The sequence below is a fragment of the Protopterus annectens genome, chromosome 1.part1 (genome assembly GCF_019279795.1).
Source record: "Protopterus annectens isolate FY-2018-M chromosome 1.part1, PAN1.0, whole genome shotgun sequence".
Classification (NCBI taxonomy): domain Eukaryota; kingdom Metazoa; phylum Chordata; order Ceratodontiformes; family Protopteridae; genus Protopterus; species Protopterus annectens.
The window spans coordinates 354,999,609-355,019,164 of record NC_056726.1 but is presented as its reverse complement, the minus strand read 5'-3'; the positions used below and the strand labels follow the sequence as shown (position 1 = coordinate 355,019,164).

General features: G+C 42.8%; 1 protein-coding gene across 1 annotated transcript in view; it reads right to left on the bottom strand.

Moving 5' to 3' along the window:
• Positions 1-19,556, bottom strand: part of UBR4 (ubiquitin protein ligase E3 component n-recognin 4) — a 3,959,899-nt gene that overhangs the window by 548,606 nt on the left and 3,391,737 nt on the right. Inside the window, 1 exon segment of the mRNA XM_044087073.1 lies at positions 649-730. Coding sequence (XP_043943008.1) covers positions 649-730 — 82 coding nt within the window.

Sequence of the window (19,556 nt, the reverse complement as noted above, 5' to 3'; positions counted from 1 at the left end):
GGCATAAAGCAAACAGAAAATAGTTTATGAAATATAATTAAGTCCACTGAAGTAACTTAAGTAAAAAAAAATGAACACATTAGAATAATAAAGCCCACTTCACAAGATGAGGGCATAATTATAACTAAAAAGAAATGGTAAAAAAAAAAAAAAAAAAAAAAAAAAATTTACACTTGACCTTTGGAGATCTACCATACACATTATATTTATAAAGAAAAATGATTCAAAGAACTACGCCAACACATAAATGAAGGAGATTTGACCAATAGGGATGACTAAGTAGGTGTACAAAAACAGGCAAGAGAGGGCTGGATTTGCTGGAGAAAATTAGCAAAGGAACCAAGACACTGGGATCAAATAGAGTGTGAAAGGTAACAGGACTGGGATGAGACCAACCAGAAGTTTGGATTGCCGGTTACGGAATTCCTTAATAAGGATGGATAGCAAAGCATAGGCAAATGGAAAGGAATAGGAGAGAGCTTAATTACTGGGAAAGATACCCTCACTCAGACTGCTACTTTTAAGAAATTAAATCAAAAATATACGCACACAAACACACATCACTCCAAGGGAAAACTAACATGCAAAAATTAATAGAAAAAGTGATAACTATGTTTAGTTGTAGGTTTCAGAACACCTATTAATTACCTGTGAGACTCTTCAGTGCATATCCCTGCTGGAGGTCTGTGCTTAATGTGGCCTCCTCCAGAGCCAAAAGGTGAGCGATTTCCTAAGTCAACATAAAAAAGGAAAAGGGGGAAATATTAAGCCAGTCTTAAGGAGAAATTAATTTAGCAAGTACTGTCATATCATCTCCATAAAACAAACTGATAAATGCTAGCAAACGTTAATCACGTACACAAGCAAAAGGCCAAAACATTGCAAAATAAGCAGGTAAGAATAAATCTGATGAAAAGTTGACTGAAGTACTCTTCTCCACAAAATGCATAATACGAAATTTAAAAATGACGATTTCTCAAAAAAGCAGTAATTTGTGTGTGTGTGGGGGGGGCAACTCAGTGGATCAGTCAGGAAAGTTAATTTCATCCAGGGTATGAACAACTGACAGAAAGAACAGCTGTGTAAAAATCTTACCATAACCAAAGATGTCCTTCTCTTTACTACTGCAGTATTCTTAACATGGGGAATCTCCCGCCTGATGGCTAGTATACAAAAGTCTTACACTATTGTAAGACTTTGTGGGACGTCACACGTAGGTTGCTATCAGATGTATGCCAAGAAAACGACATACACATGTACCATCCTCAGAAATGAATGCCCCAGAAGGAATGCCAGACTAAGGATATAAAAGGTCAGTGCATCCAAGCAACACAATAGACCAGGGGAAGGAGGGAGAGTTAGAATACTGCAGCAGTGAAGAGGACGACATCAATGGTTACGGTAAGATTTTATACAACTATTTGATGTCCTTCAATTCACCTGCTGCAGTATTTTTAACCTGAGGGAGAGTGCCAAAGCTCACAAAGGAAGGAGCAGAGGACCCCTCAATGAAGCCATGTAAAATTACTTTTAGCACACCCGGTTCTGAATCTGGAAATGCCATCCAGTTTGTCGTATTTGGTTAAGATATAGATAGAAGACCAGGAGGTTGCTTCAAGAATGGAGCTGTTGTCTAAATCTAAGCCTTTGAAGAATGTCTCAGAGAAAGCCACAGTCCTGGTCGAGTGGGCTTTCACAGGTGAAGAGTCTCTTTCCATGGAGGGTGTAACAAAGGCAACTAGTCTTTGAACTCCAAGAAATAGTCTGCTTGTGTAATGGGTAAACCCAATGCCCTGGGATAAGAGTTCACAAATAGCTGTTAAGATTTCCTGATAGCTTTAGTCACGTCCACATAAAAAACTGACTTGTCTGTGTACATCTAAGGAGTGTAGTAGCTTCTCACTGTGGTTTTGTGAAGTAGGTAGGTAATTGAATGGATTGGTTAAAGGATAACTAATTAACCACTTTTGGCATAAAGGAAGGATCTGTTTGCAAGGATAACCTATTCTTATGAAATTACCAAGAAGTAGGGCACAGCCATAAGGACTTGAAGCTCTGACACCATTCTGGCTGAGGTCAAGGCCACTAGTAAAACAGTTTTCCAAGAACAATGTTTGAGGGAAGCCAAGGATTCGGGCTCAAAAGGGGCCAGGGTCAGTTTTTCCAGAACAAAATTAAGGTCCCAAGGAGGAAGAACAGGTTTCTAGGAGATCTAATGTGAAGGACGCCCTTAAGCAATTGTTTCACCTCAAATCTGGATGCTGAGGGTGGGGGAAGAAAAGCAGAAATAGCTGATGTGTGCTTTTACAGTGGAATAAGACAAGCCAGCAAAGAGCAAGTCACACAAGACAGACAGAACCACTGGGATTCCCACTGTCAATGGGTCTTCATTCTTAGAGATACACCAGAGTGAAAAGCATTTCCATTTGGAAACTTAAGATTTTCTTGAATTACATGTTCTGACCTCCTGCAAAACCCTGAGCATGTCCTCTGAGAACAGGTGTCTGAAGGGAATTAGAATCCTATCACCCAGAGTGTCAGCTGTAAAGCTAACCGGTATGAATGTATTAAGGATCCTTTGTTCTGTGTGAGCAAGAACACTCTGTGGGGTAACTTGCGGTCATGGTCCTTTGCTAAATGTACAAGGGGGGAGCCAGTGCTGTCTTAGGCAAAAGGGAATCAGCAGCAAGTCTTTTGGTTGGTCTTGTTGAATCTTGAACAGGATTTATGGTATTAGAGGAAGGGGAGGGAATGGATACAGAAACATCCCTTTCCAAGACAAGGAGAGGGTGTCTACCTTCCACACCAGAAGACTTTCTGGAACAAAATTTTGGAAGTTGTCTGTTCAGGAGGGAGGCAAATAAGTCTATTTGAGGAATACCCCATTGGTGGACTATGTCCAGGAATACGTCCCTTTGACGCATCCATTCGTGGGATTGTGTCAAGGATCGGCTTAGGGAGTCTGCCACGAGATTCCAGTTGGAGGGAGAGTGTACACTGCCTGTACAGTCATGTGGTATTGGGACAGAAATTCCCATACCAGAAGAACCAACCTGCAAAGAGATAGGATTTGGATGCTGCCTGCTTGTTCACATACCAGAGAACGTTCGTGTTGTTTATGAACACTTCTAGAGGGACTGAGCAAAGGACATTTTGAAATCCTTGTACAGCTAGTATCAGTGATTGCATTTCCCTGATGTTGATGTGTTCTGATTTTTGGGAGGGAGTCCAAATTCCCTGAACACTGAATCTGCCCAAGGCCACTCCCCAGCCCACATCTGATGCATCTGTATAGAGTTCTAGGACTGGGGCAAGAGGATGCAGGGGTAGACCTTGATTTAGGCCTAACTATTTGGATATACCAGAGCAGTTAAAATGTGTTGCAATTCCTCTGGCCATCAGCAGCTGGTGCACAACATGCAGCACATCCAATTCTGAGAGGCTCCTGGTCGATTTAGCGGATACCCCCCGATGGGGAATAAAAGGATCCACTGAAGGGGAGCACCAGGTCTGTGCAGTATAATCTATCGGCAGCGATGTCTCAAGTTTAGAGACATGTGTAGGAGGGGGTGTCCAAACTTGGAACCAAAATTGTAGGTAAGCTCAGTGCCGTGTTCGGCATGGAAGTCAAAATCTGTAGTTTAGGAAGGGTCAGTGCCACAGATGTTATCAGCACTGATGATAAGATGATTGTTGACGGTACCTAAGATGGTGCTGTAGAAGCTGGTTTCGACTCTGGAGCCATAACAGTAACTTTTGGTCTTGGTTCCTCCTCCTTATCACTGGAGGGAGAAGAAAGAACCAAATGTGGTCTCTTTTTATGTTCTTTGTGCTCTTTTGTGAGATGGGGTGAGCCCTCCAACACAGAGATAGCCCTGAGAAAGGTGTCTTAAGGAGGCCCTTCAGAATCATTTTTTTCTTTCATTAAGTGTATGGGAAATGAACCTCTGACAAATGATACAAGGAGGTTGTACCGAAAAATGGGAAACTCCCAAACAATATACGCATGAGACATGGGAATCACTATTAGGCATTTTGAGACTACACTTGTCACACTGTTTGAACCCTGAGGCTCCTTTTTTCAGGCATTATACTGCAGTACAAAAAGAAACAATATCAAGGAAAGTAAGGAGGAGAGCGTTATTTATTTATTTTTTTTGGAAAGGAAATAAAGAAAGGGAAAGGTATACCAACAATGGTATTAAAGGATTACCACAGAGGGTAGAGAGAGAGGGCTGTACCAACAATGGTACTTGAGATTACCGTAAGGTATTTGAGGAAAAAGAAAAATGAGAGATTAGAGAAGTGAATTTAGACCTGTGGACCAGTGGAGGGTGCTGCTCAGGGGGGAGATAACATTTTGTCCGGCCTCCATGGGATTGGATCAGTGGTGTCAGGACTCTTCCACACGAGCTGCACGATGAGCTGAACCAGCTCATCTGCAGGCAGTGTCACCCAGGAAGTAGAGGGTCAAGCACGAAAAGTCTGCAGGAACACGGACTCCTCAGAGGAGGGATTGGTGGGCTTCCAGTCACCCCTCTGCTTTAGTATTTTCAGGATTTCTCCAAATGAGACATCATCAGGGGGCGACTGTGGGGACCCTTCCCCTTCATTGTAGTCTGTGTCCTCGGTGACTGACTCCCTCTGGTGAGTCCACATGCTTCCTCTTGCATGTCCTCTTGCATGGTACCTCTTCAGTGGGGGGTTCTGAGAAGGACTCCTAAGAAGGGGCACACCATGGTAGGGCATCCTGAGGCTCTTGTGCTTGAAGTCCCAAAGCAGTGGCTTGTTGTCAGCTGTGGCTCAGAGGAAGGCCTTATCTGGGATTCAGATGCCTTGCCTGCAGAGGCAAGGGCCCTCTCCTTCGCTGAGAAAGCTGGCACTCAAAGAGGTATGGGAGCCCAGAACCGAGAAGGATAACCTCAGAACTGGGATTACACCCCGCTCCGACAAGCCCGCTCCCAAGGATGGAGCCACAAGGGGACTCAGTACTGACAATGCTCCTGGAACCATGGTTGACAGCACCATAGAAAAACCCGGAGACATACCAGGTGCTGAGGAGAGTACAGTTGTGTACACTTACCATAAATGTAGATGTTCGAGTGTATTCACCGTTGCAGTCATTACATTTGGGTAATCTGCTGGCAGGTTGCCCTCAGTCGGCCTGATTAACAAAGTCTTGGGTCCTGCGTCGATTGCTGTCCCTTCTTCCATGTCTTCAGGTCGTCAGGGGTATAAAACATGCTGCTGACGCCATTACATCAGTTTTTCTTGCCCCAGATGTCAGGTGCCCCCCAAATGGGGAGCAAAAAAAAATATATATATATATGTATAATACAACACACAAAACATAAAACTCCAAACAAAAGCAAATACACCAAAAAGGCTTTTAAAAATAGTAAACGAAATAAGAGGTATAGTTACAGAAAAACAGGGGGCTGGAGGGAGGGTAACCAGGACTGCAACAGTGAATACACTCGAACATCTACATTTATGGTAAGTGTACACAACTGTACTATATTCTTTGTGTTTCACTGTTGCAGTCATTACATTTGGGTAGAAAACCAAAGCTATGTTTGGGAGGATGGATTTATACAGCATTAGGAGCAGCTATAAGGCCCTGCAGGACAGCAGTGGCAAAGCCTGCTCTGGATTTAGAGAAGACAGATAAAATTGTAATGTTTGGTGAACGTATGAACTGAGCTCCCGGTAGCAGCTTCTAGAATGTCTCTGGTAGGAACCCCTCTGAGAAAGGCTGCAAAAGTAGATGCAGCCCTGGTGGAATGAGATTTGATCCCCTTGGGGACAGGTTTGCCATGGTGCATATAGCAGAAATGAATACAATGGCTTATCCATTTGGAAATAGTCTGCTTTGAAATAGCCTTTCCCTCTGCCCCTGCAGCAAATGCCACCAATAGTTGTTCAGATTTTCTTAGAGATTTTGTCCTGTTTAAGTAGAATCTTATTTGTCTGTGTACATCCAATGAATACAGAATCTGCTCACCCTTGTTCTGTGGGTTAGGGAAGAAGGTTGGCAGATAAATGATCTGATTAGGGGCCACACTAGATACCACCTTAAGCATAAAGGATGGATTAGTCCAGAGAGCCACCCTGTCTGGGTAAAAAATAATGAAAGGCTCCACTGCCATAAGAGCCTGTAGTTCTGAAATCCTTCTAGCTGAAGTGACTGCTAAAAGAAAAGCTGTTTTCCAAGAGAGAAATTTTAGGTCTGCAGTAGCAGCTGGCTCAAAAGGAGGTAGAGTGAGTTTTTCCAAAACAAAATTGAGGTCCCATGCAGGAGTTGGTGCTCTCTTGGGAGATCTTAAATTCTTGGTGCCTCTGAGATACTGCTTTAGCAGAGGATGATAAAAGAGGGGATGCTCTGTGTTGTAATGAGCTGAAATGGCAGAGGCATGGATTTTTATGGAAGAAAAAGATAGGCCCTTGTGAAACAGGTCAGTTAAGTACTGCAGAATCTGAGGAATGTTGGGCATAGGCATTGCTGTGCTTATTCCTTGTGCTTGGTTCCAGGCACAGAATCTTTTCCATTTGTCAGCATAATATTTTCTAGTACTAGGCCTTCTAGCCTCCAAAATGACATCCATCACAGGTTTGCTGAGAGATGTAATGGGTGAAATTAGTTGATTAGCCATGCTGCAAGATTCAAAGTTTGGAGCTGTGTGTGCAGAATTTGACAGTTCTGCTGGGACAGTAGGTAAGGTGTCTGAGGCAGGTACCACGGAGGAAGGTGAGACACATTGCGCAGGAGCGGGTATCAGTGTTGACGAGGCCAGTCTGGAGCAATCAGAATCATTTTTGGTTTGTCCTGTCTGACTTTTAGTAAGACTTTGGAGAGCAGAGGTAGAGGGGGAAAGGCATAGACTGATAGGTTTTTCCAGCTGAAGGATAGAGCATCCACTTTCCATGCTTTTTGTGACTAATTCTTGTGCAGAATTTGTCCAACTGAGAGTTTTGGGGTGAGGCAAAAAGATCTATGTCTGGGCTCCCTCATTTGCGTGTCAACATGTTGAAAATTTTTGGTTCCAGTTTCCATTCGTGTAGGTCCATAAGATTTCTGCTTAGATCATCTGTCAGAGTATTTTGCTTTCCTGGCAGGAAATGAGCTTGTAGATGTATTTGATAAGTCAAGGCCGTGTTCCACAATGCCATGGCTAGTCTGAAAAGGGGTGTACCCCCCTGCTTGTTTATGTACCACATGACTGTGGTGTTGTCTGTCTTTATCAGTAGTTGTCCTGGATGAAGGTAATCCTTGAAGGCTGTCAGAGCATTCTGTACAGCTAGCATCTCTTTCTGATTGATTTCTGATTGATATGTAGGTACATTTGATTTGGGCTCCATTTACCCTGAATGCATCCCCCTGCCAGATGCGCCCCCCCCCCCCAAGCATAGTCTGATGCGTCTGTAGTAGTGTTTGGGCAGCAGGGGGTGGAATGAATGATAGTCCTTTGTTTTGGTGGCAGGCCTCTGCCCACCATAGGAACTCTAGTTGTAGGCAAGGAATGATAGGAATCATTGTTTCCAGGCTGTGACAATGTTAACTCCATAAGCTTTTTAGGTACCACTGAAGTTTCCTCATATGCACTCTTGCATATGGAATTAGAAGAATGCAGGATGCCATGAACCCCAAGGCCTGCAGAATTTTTCTTGCAGATAGCTGGGTTTTTGTGGCCATCTGTTTTAAGTAAGTCATCAATTGAGTTTGTTTTTCTGGCGTAAGATAAGTCATCTGGGCAGCTGTATTCAAGCTTGCACCCAGGAATGTATTTTTTTTGTGAGGGTACCAGTTGTGATTTCTTTTCGTTTATAGTGTACCCTAGACAAGTTAGAACCCTTTTTACAAACGCCAGATGTTTCAGAAGAATGTCCTTGTTTTCTTCCTGAATTAGACAATCGTCCAGGTATGGGTAAATTTGAAAATTTCTTTGCCTGCAAAATGCAATTACTGGTGCCAGGCACTTTGTGAAGACCCTGGGCGGAGTAGATAAGCCAAAGGGCAGTGCAGAAAACTGGTAATGCAAGTAGCCTGCTTTGAAGCAAAGGTATCTTCTGCAAGATTCCCTGATTCAGATATGCAGGTAAGCCTCTTTTAAATCTAGAGTTACCAACCAGGCATCCTTGTCTAGCATAGGTAGTAACTGTTGAAGAGTCAGCATCTTGAATTTTGGAATGTCCAGAAATGTATTTAGAATAGATAAGTCCAGAATTGGATGCCATGATTTGTCTTTTCTGGGTACCAGGAAAAGTTTTGAATAGAAACCTTGTCCATTTTCCTTTTCTGGTACTGGTTGAATAGCCCCCATATTCATGAGACAACTTGTTTCTGAGCCTCTGCCCACTGATTTGGAGACAGATCTGGCCATCCGTTTGGGATTGGCAACGTGTGGAAATGAAATCTGTATCCCTGGGATACTATATTTAAAACCCATTTGTCCTGGGTAATCAGTTGCCAGTTTCGTGCATGAAGTGCCAGTTTTCCCCCCAAAGGGGCGGCCAAAAGAGAATTGCTTGGTGATTGCAGTGGAAAGTCATTGAGACTGTTTACCATAGAGAGGTGCCTTGTTGCTTCCAGATTTGGAGGTGGAGGCACCCCATTGTTTTGCTCTAAAAGTTCCTTGCGACTGAAACCTGGAGCCTTTGGAATGCCTGGGTTTGACCTGAGTGACTCTAGTGGGTATTGGAAAGGACCAGTTCTTAGTAGGCCAGTGCCTACTAAACCCTGGGTGGCTGCACTTGTAAGAAATCTTTCACAGTTTGCATAGATTTAGCTTTATCTTCCATCTTTTTCAAAACGTCTTCAGCCTTATTACCAAATAGACTGTCCTGTTGTAAAGGAGCATCCAACAATTTTGCTTTAACATGGTCAGGCAGACTTTGTTCCTTGAGCCAAGCATGCCTTCTTATCACAGATCCAGTTACAGCAGCTCTACAAGAGGCCTCCAAGGAATCAAAACCACATTGCAAAGTATGTTTTCCAACTTGTTCAGCTGAATAATCCTGCAACTCTATTTTCCACACAGTCAGAAATCAACATAATTTTCTGTTTAAGTAAACCCATGACATGCTGTTGATATTTAAGCATATGAAATTGACAGTTTAAAGCCCTGAGTGCCAAGGTTGCAGACGTGTAAACCTTCTTACCCCATCTATCCAGCGCCCTGGAATCTATATCAGAAGGGGTACGATTTTTAGCAGTAGAGGCCTTAACGCCATTGGGACCCTGAGAAATAGTTTCAGGATCAGCAGTAGGGTTTTTGAAAAGGAATTTGTGGGAGTCAGGAACCCTGTAGTATCTGTCTGGCTTACTAGGAGCCAGAGGCAAGGAATCAGGAGTCATACTGGATTCTGAGAAAACATCATCAATAATGTTTAGAACAGGAGGTATAGCCAAATGCCTATGCTGAGGAAGAAGAAGAAAAACTCCAAGTCTCTTTTTAGATTCAGAGAAATTCTGACTCTCCCAGTAAAAGTGTTCCCTTAAGGTATGCAAAGTTTCTCCAAAAGAGAAATCCTCAGGGGGAGAAGCAGAAGGGATGGAGTCTTCTGCAGCAGAGTCCTTATAAGTGGGTATAAATAATTCCTGATCAGAAGAAATAGAAACCTGATCTGAAGATTCATAGTCAGTGCCTTGCCTAGGCCTCTTAGCAGGAGGGGGATGGGTACCCCTGATCAAGGTAATTAAATCTTCAGCCATTTTGATCATTTGTTTTTTAGGCATTAGGGCCTGTACACGTGGCCCAAGCGTCACTTTTTTAGACATAGAAGTAGCTTTTGGCCTTAGATTTGAAGATGGTGTCAGTTTAATATACAAATCTCTAGGTCTGAAAACACCCTCAAAAGCCGGTGCCTGCTCAGCGGCTCCAGACCCATCTAAGGTAGACATCCGCAGGTTCAATACTTAAAGTATCTCGCGGTATACCGGACTCCGAATTGGGTCTCAGTAGAGGCCTGCAAATCAAAAGTAGTGGGTATCAGGGGCTGCGAAAGCGACTCATTGAGTACCGACGAACCGGTGACTGGCTTAGGAGAAGCCTCGTCGTCGGTTTTGGACCTCGACGATCTGTCTCTGTCTTTTTCTTTGCGTTTTTTAGGTATTCCGGTAGTCGGATTGCTAACTGACGACATTTCTGGATAGTTAAATCTTGAGCCAAAATATTTAGAAGCAAAAATATACCAACATTTAATCGTGCGTTGATTAAATTTAGCACAAAACCAACAGCAAGGCACATTGTGGTCAGGGCCTAGGCAAGGAATACATTACAAATGAAAATCCTTATGAGGTATTGGCTTCCCCACAAGTAATACAATTAACTTTTACTGACATTGTTAAGGAGCAAGAAAAGTTTCCCCAACGGGGTACTTAGATTTTAGTTGAAAACTTCGGTTCTGAAACTCAAAAATGAAAATTTCAGGAGTCGGCCGACCGGCACTTGCGAACTGCTTCTGCTTCGGGCACCGCGCGGCAAGAAAGACTGATGTAATGGCCTCGGCTGCATGTTTTATACCCCCTGACGACCTGACATCATGGAAGAAGGGACAGCAACCGATGCAGGACCCAAGACTTTGTTAATCAGGCCGACTGAGGGCAACCTGCCAGCAGATTACCTAAATGTAATGACTGCAACAGTGAAACACAAAACATCCTGCAGTCCAGTCCTGAACCTGAGGAAGGCCTGGTTCCGAGCAAGTCAAAGGCCAAAGGGTCGGCTCCGGAGCCACAGTGACATCTACTAGTGGCACAGAAGGTATGGGAACCGATAAAGGCATTGGTGCGGAGTACTTTGAAGCCTGCAAAGAGGTCTAAGGAGGAGAATAAGCTGGAGTCTGTGGATTCCCCAAGTCCAAAAGGGAATGGGGTCGTAGAAGGTGTTGCAATTCCTCTGGCTGTCAGCAGCTGGCCCACAAGACACCACATCCAATTCTGAAAAGCTCCTGGTCGAGCTAGTGGATATCCCCAACGGGGACTCTGGCTGTTCTAAGAAAGGGCTAAATTGCTGTATCCACCGAAAGGGAGTACTGGGTCCGTGCAGTATGATCTATTGGCACTGATGTTTCGAATTTAGAGACATCTGTATCAGGGATGTCCAAACTTTGAACAGAAATTGTAAGCAATCTCGGCTGCCATGGTTGGTGTGGAAGTCAAAATCTGTAGTTTAGGCAGGGCCGGTGCCATAGATGTTGTCAGTGCCAATGAAATACGCACCGAAGATGATTGTGGATGGTACTGGAGATGGTGCCGTAGAAGATGGTTTCGACTCTGGGGCCGAAAGAGTAATTTTTGGTCTTGGTTCCTCCTCATCACCGGAGGGAGAAGGAACCGAATGTAGTCTCTTTTATGTTCTTTGTGCTCTTTTCTGAGAGGGGGTGAGTGCTCTGATGCAGAGATAGCCTCAGAGAAAGGCGTTTTTAGGAGGCCCTTCCGAATCAGTTTTGTTTTTTCTTTCATTAAGTGTATGGGAACTGAACCCCTGACAAATGGTACAAGGAGGCTGCACCGAAAGATGGGGAACTCCCAAACAATACACACATGAGAATCACTGTTAGGCATTTTGCAACTATACTTGTTGCGCTTTTTGAACCCCAAAGCTCCTTTTTGTTTTCAGACATTACACTGCAGTAAAAAAAGTTACAATATCAAAGAAAGTAAGGAGCAGAGATTTTTATTTTTTTTTTTGGAAAGGAAATAAAGAAAGGGAAAGGAAAACCAGAAAAGGTATTAAAGGATTACTACAGAGGGTAAAGGGAGAGGGCCATACCAACAATGGTACTTGAGATTACTGTAAGGTATTTGAGGAAAAAGAAACTGGAAAGATACACGAAAGTTGGTAAAAAACTAACATGAGATTAGAGAAGTGAGTTTAGACTGAAAAGAAGGTGAACAATACAAGAAAAAACACTTTTTATAAGCAACAAACTAAGTACTTAGCTGATAGCTGGCTTGACACTGCTTTACGGCCTCCCCATCAAACGAGATCTGAGGTAACAAGGAGAACAGAATTGTGTGTAAAAGTTTAGCTCGAGAAGTTTTTGGCTGGCACAAGCCTGTTACAAGGCCAACTCAATTCCGAGGACGGAACAATCACCCATCAGTAAGGAATGAATGAAGATTAACAACATCAGATATAAGCTTTGAGAAAAGTCTGCAAATCTGTAGGGGGGTCTCTTGTAGGGGAGAAAGGATTAGTCTCTTGTTTTTTTCTTTGCAGGAGAAACGATCCTATGCAAGGTCAGTGGACCAGACAAAGGCCTACATCCAAACATATAACTGTATCTCTCCTCTTGCTTGGGTGTGACGTACACCACTAGGCCTACATCCAAACATATAACTGTATCTCTCCTCTTGCTTGGGTGTGACGTACACCACTAGGTCCATCTAAACTTTCGAGCCTAGGTTCCACCACATCTGATCGCAAGTCTATTCGACCTCCACAGATGTGCTTGCAGCTGTAGTCAAGGCGGCTTAAGAACTGGGCTCGGCCTGTGAATCTGTGCCTGAAGTTGGATGAACATCCGGGTTGACAAGCACCTTGGAAGAAACGTCTGATGCTGGAGGTGCAGGGAAAGCCATAGACCAAGGTTTCTTGCCACTGTGCTTTACCGGCTCAGCATCCCACCCTGACATACCTTCCATATGCTTAATAGCAACTTAATCTATTGGCTCTCTAAATATATAGCAAGAGAGGAAAGCCTAAGGGTCTTTGGAATGAAGGACTGGCAAATGCTACATGACGTGTGTCATAGTTATGGCCTAAACAAGACAGACATTGAGAATGTTTGTCCTTATGTGGAATTTGTCTTCCGTACTGGCACCTGCCCTTTTTGGAAGACATAACCAAAACAGTGGTAAGAGAAAAGATTCTACAATAACGCACTTATCTGGCAAAAAGCTGAAGTCGCAAACGCTGAAAAGATTAGACCGCTGGTCAAAATGACACTCTGACTGGAGGCATAAAAGTTCTGAGAAGGTATGTGCATACGTCACTTTATGGCCTAAGCGCGATGTTCCACGTACCCTACAGTAGTACAAGACTTCTGTATACTGGCCGATGTCAGGTCGCCTTTAGGCAAAAGATCACCCAGGTTAAGAATACTGCAGCAAGTGAATAGGAGGACATTGATGCGTTTACCTATAGCCCACTAACAGACTCACAAAAACTCCCTGTACACAGGATATAACCTTGTGCTCTCATGCTTGTTTAGGGTACAGTCAAACAAAGCTGTTCGTGTAACACGAGAATGGATAAGGAAGATGGATAGCTGGAGTTTAACACCTAAATGGCAGACAAAACTACCTTCTCACCACAGAAATAGTGAACCAGACAATGCTTAACACCCACTACCTGAGGAGACTCAATAAGTTGCAAATAATATCTCTAGCTCCAACAAGTACAGAACCCAACCAATTTTCAAAGCAGAGACTCTGGCAGACTTTGGTCTACATATTGGTTCTCAAAAGGGACCCTTACCAATAACCCATAAACTAAACTAAAGTTCTGTACTTACCAGAACACATCGGTGTTGTCCTTTTTTCGTCTGGTTCAATGTTTGGGTTATCGGATCCAACTGCACCCAAGCAGCACTTTTTCATCAACTGGAGCACTGCTCAAAGGCAGTAGAAGTAGTCATTCCCAACATTTCATATGCAAATGTTATACAGTCAGAATGACATTCGGACAGAGAGTACTTTAGATACTCCTTGACCAATTTTTGCTTTAGAAAGCACAATGAAAAGCTGATCAGATTTCCTGATGTCCTTTGTCCTGTATTAACAAAACCTGAGTTGACAAACGTCAAACTCGAAGAGTTTGCTACCCTTTGCTAGAAACATTTGAGAAAAAACAATGACAATCTGATTAAGGTTCACTTCAGAGGCCACCTCTGGAAGAAAGTGAGGATGTGTCCTCAAAGATACTTTGTCATGATAAAGAACCAGACATTAGGGCTTACATGATAAGGCCCAAAACTTCAAGTGAGATCTTCCTTGGGGACACAACAATCACCAAAAAGAGTTTTCCAAGGAAGATATTTTAAAGCTACTGCGAAGGCGAGCTCGAAAGGAGTTTTTGTTAAAGCCTGAAGCTTGACAGCAATATCCCCAAGGGGCAAATGAATACCTGATTGGTGGGTATAACAGGAAGGTTCCATGTAGAAAAATTTTTAAATCTTTAGAGAAGCAGAATTCTGATTTAACTGGAAATGACCACTAATTGCATCTTGACGGCTGAGAAACTGGATCCTTTGTGAAAAAGCTATGCCAAGAAATCCAGAATAGATGGAAGTGGGGATAAGAAAGGGTCCTGCCCCCTGGAGGAAGTCCATATGGTAAAACCTCTCCAATTACCGAGAGAAACTTTTCTGGTATTTTATTTCTGTAAAGAAGATAAAGTATGAATTACTGGATCAGAAAGACTAGCATCTCTGGCCACCATTAAAATTGGAGAAGTTATACAATTAATTTCAGGGTTTTAAGGACCCACTGAGCCTGACAAAAGGGTGACTCAGAAGATCTGGACAAGGATCCGACACTCAGGGCAGATGTGCTAGATGAGGCCAGAAGAAGGGAAACCAAACTTTCTGGGGCCAAAAGGAAGTAATCAGGATATCTCTGGCCTTGCATCTTCTGGCTTTTTGAAGAAATTTTGTTACAAGAGAAAGGAAAGGCATAAAGGAGACCCAGAAGCAAACTGTGGACTACAGCATCCCTCCGTGCTCAACTCTGGGGAGAGGCTTAGGGCAAAGTAACTGCTGTGTTGTTTAGGTATGAAGCAAAAAAGACCACAGCAAGGTTGCCCCCAGTGACTGAAAATCTGTCTCACCATTGATATGAGGGACCACTCATGGGGTAGAAAAACAGACCTTCTTAGCTTGTTTGCCAGAAGAATGGAAATCTCAGATATATGCATTGCAGTAAGAAAGTAACAGGAAGACATTGCCCATTGCCACACAATCATGGCTTCCTGGCAAAGTGGATATGATGGGGTTCCTCTCTGCTTATTAATACATCAGACTACTGCCATGTTGTCTGGCTATATGGAGATCACACCCTGTGGGAGGGAGTCCTGAAATGCCAGGAGGACTACCATCTCCAAGACACGGATGTAAAAACTGGCCTCTATCATTGACCACGAAATTAGAATGGTCTTCCCTTCAAAATGCCCTCCACTCCAAAAGGGAACATCCATGGTTACACTGGCTATGGCGGGGAGAACAGTCAGCTCTTTGACAATGAAGGACGTCAACTAGACTGATGTGTTTTCTGCATATTGGTGTGAGGTACATCATTGCATGCAGAGGGTGAGACATCAAGGACCAATGAACAGAAAGAGTCCACTGCAGGGCTCTCATGCATCTTACCTTTGGAACCAGAGTGATCGAAGCAGCCATCAAACACTCAAAATTCAAGAATCAGTTTTGTTGGGGGGCAAGGGTGGTGAAGAACCTCTGAAGCTAAATGATGCAGGGACAATACTCTGGATTGCAGGAGTTTGGTTATCTGCGAATTTGTATCCAGGTGGCACCCGATAAACTATTTGCTGCATCGGCATTAGCTGACAAGACTCTTTGTAAGGTTGACTGCAACCCACAACTGTGGGGTAAGGTGGAGCAAGAAGTCCCAGCACTGGACTAGTGGGATCCTTGCCTGGTTTGGTTAAGGAGCCAATAGTCTAAATATTAAAAAGTGAAGTACAGGAATCTGTCTAGTTCCAACCTCACCACCATGACTGTTGAAGAAAACAAAATAAAAACAGAGAAACTAGTGGTCTTAAAACTTTCTTGAGGAGCTCAGTATACAAAATATATAAAAGCTGATATGTTTAATATTGTTAAAATATCTTTGATTTTTTTTGTTACTGAGGATCGCTTGCCTGTGATGAATAAAGGCTTGTTGCTTTGGAACACTATCTGGGTTTCATGATTTCTAGAAATTATTGTGACTGAGGTAATCAATGAAGTTAAGACCACTAGGTTCTCTGTTTTTTATTTTGTCTAAATATCATCACTGTACCTTCCATAAAAGAACTAAACTGGCTAGAACTCCCACAACTCCTTCACTTTAATCAACTCACCCTCACTCAAACTTATTAACCACACCCATAACATACCTTCCCTTCAAACCCTTCTTCAACCCTATCACTCCACTAGGCCCCTAAGATCAAGCAACAGAAATCAACTCACTGTTATCAAACCCAAAAACTTAGCAGAAGAAGCCATATTTTCATATACCATATCTAATCTTTGGAACAATCTTTCCACCCTCTATAACTGCTCTACCTTCCAGCAGCCTTTTCAAGACTGCGCTCAAATTCCACTTAAATTTACACTGGCTTTGTCCTTGTTCTAATCCAGACTAACACCCTTACCCCCCACACACCTAGACTCTTAAACCAACTATACTACCACCACTAATAACCACAGTCAGAATTAGCTAGTTGTCTTTACATTATTTAAAATCTTGTCTGACAACTTTGTTACCAATATTATAATCAACAAAATCTAAATCCAGAGTATTGTCTCTGCATCAAAACTAATTACGCCCCTTGGCTAAAAAAAAAGACAAGAATTATAATGACAGATAGGGCCAAAGCCTGGGTACAATTTCATAAGCACAAAACCTCTTCCTTGAAAACAACTCTACTAAGAACTCCAAAACAAAGCCAAAAAACAGATTAAACTAGACAAAGCCAATTACTATACAACCACGCAAGACAAATTTGCTAATAACCCACAAAAATTCTGGTCCACAATAAATAGTTTACTACACCCTGGTAAATCTACCACCCCTACCCCTGTATTACCAAATAACCACGATAATATTGCAAAACATTTCAACAGATATTTTACTAAAACAATCCAAACTCTAGCCAACACCCAAAATAGTATTAACAACCCCATATGAACTCCCACCCATACCCACATCATAGAACAAAACTCCTTTAACTTTCCCTACACCCAGTGTCCACTAAAACTATCACTAAGCTCCTGAAAAAAAATAATCCAACCACACTAGCAGCAGACAAACTCCCAGCTGATCTCCTTCAGATTACAGGTGAGGCCATAGCCTATCCAATATCCATTCTCACAAACAGGTCCATAACTGAAGCCACAGTCCCCACCTTGTGGAAAATATCACATATAATCCCACTCCACAAGGGAGGCAAATCCCTAGAGCTTACCAGCTACTGGCCAATAGCAATTCTATCGCCCTTATCTAAAATACTGAAGAGAATAGTTCACTCTCAACTAATGCAGTACCTCCTGAAAAATAACCTACTATCTCATTCTAAGCACGGTTTTAGACCCCCCCAGAGCACGACCACAGTACTACTCTCTTTTACCAACTTAGTCAACCACCACAAAAACAAGAGACCATTTGTATCTGCCATATTCCTAGACTTATCTAAAGCCTTCAACATGGCTGACCATAGCAGGCTTCTTGAAACACTAATTACCCTTAACATACAGCCCTCCACTATATCTTGCTTTAGTAACTACCTATCAGGTCAACAGCAAGCAGTGCTATGGCAAGACCAATTTTCCTCCCTTTTACCAGTATCTATCAGCGTCCCCAAGGGACCATTCTTGGTCCTTTGCTGTTCTCCCTATTTACAAACCAGATAGCTGCAACCTCAATCTCTAACACTTTAGTACAATACACAGACAACACCACCATTATAAGTACCACCCCAAACATAGATGAACTACTAATTATAAATAAAAAAAACTTTACCTTAGCAGAAGCATGGTTCACTAACTTCTTAACCCCCCCCCCCCCGCCAAAAAAAAATCTAATTTTATTTGGCCCTGGTAGACCTCCTCAGCTAAGCAATGATTTTGTCATAATCTCCAAATATAACATTACAATCACCCCAACAACCCACACAAAACTGCTAGGGGTAGTTATCAATAACCTCAGGTTTGACAGTCACATAGCCCAAACAATCAAGAAAGTAAACAAAAAGCTGGGTCTCCTTTACAGAAGCAAACACTTCATGACCAAAACTACAAAATCCACAATTGCTAGCTTATCCATCCTACTGTATATGCCTCCCCCACACTGACAAATCTGTAACATTCTGAACTTAATAAAATGGAATCTTGTTACAAGATTGCCAAGTTCACAATAGAAGCCTCTCATAGAACCCACCATTGTCTTGCCCTAAAGCAGCTCAACTGGTTTGAACTGCCCCAGCTACTTATAGCCGAGTAACGTCTACAGGCGTTTCTGCAGTTACCTCCTACTGCTCCTCTAGGCATCAAATATTGCCTGTTCATATTTGCATTAATAATTCCAAAACCATGCTACACACAAGGCATCATAATATTTTATCTTGAAGCATATATGATGGCAAACGCAATTGTATTGATATAGGACCTCTGTCAATAAGTATTTGTTAGAACTGTAAGGTGACCACTTCATTTTTTAAAGGCTGAAGCCACACCCACTTGGAGTTAAAGGTACACACTCAAAACAGCTGTCTACAGCACACAAATTGTACTACCTACCCAACAAAACCCCATCACTACAGCAACTAAGTCAGCCCTACACAACCACCAGAAAGTACAGTTTTGTACACTTACTATAAATGAAAATGCTCGAGTGTATTCACTGTTGCAGTCACCACATTTGGGTTATCTGCTTGCAGTAGCCCTCAGTCGGCCCGATTATCAAAGTCTTGGGTCCTGCATCGGTTGCTGTCCCATCTTTCATGACGTCAGGTAGTCAGGGGTATAAAGCATGCAGCCGACGCCAAAACATCAGTTTTTCTTGCCCCAGATGTCAGATGCCCCCATAATGGGAATCAATTATATACAAGGTTACACCTCCAACAAAAAAAGCAAATACACCAAAAAGCTTTAAGCATAGTAAGCAAGAATAGACGTATAGTCAATAGAAGTCAGGGGGCTGCAGGGAGGGTAACCAGGACTGCAACAGTGAATACACTCGAACATCTATATTTAAGGTAAATGTACACAACTGTACTATGTTCTTCGTGTTTCACTGTTGTAGTCATCACATTTGGGTATATTCCCAAAGCTAAGGATGGGGAAGGAATTTATATAACATTAGGACCAGCTATAAGGCCATGCAAAACTGCAGTGGCAAAGACAGCTCTGGAGTTAGAAAAAATTGGCAAGTGGTAATGCTTGGTGAAGGTATGTACAGAACTCCAGGTAGCTGTTTCTATGATGTACCTGATAGGGACACCTCTGAGAAAGGCTGTAGAGGTAGATGCAGCCCTGGTTGAATGCGGTCTTATCCTCTGTGGGGTAGGTTTTCTATGGTGCTTATAGCAGAAATGAATGCAATGGCCTATCCACTTAGAAATGGTTTACTTTGAAATGGCTTTCCCCTCTGCCCCTGCAGCAAATGCAGCCAGCAGCTGTTCAGATTTCCTGAGAGGCTTAGCCCTGTCCAAGTAAAATCTAAGTTGTCTGTGCATGTCCAAGGAGTGCAGTATACATTCCCCTTTGTTCTGTGGATTAGAAAAGAAGGTTGGCAAATGAATGGACTGATTAAGGACCACACTGGACACCAC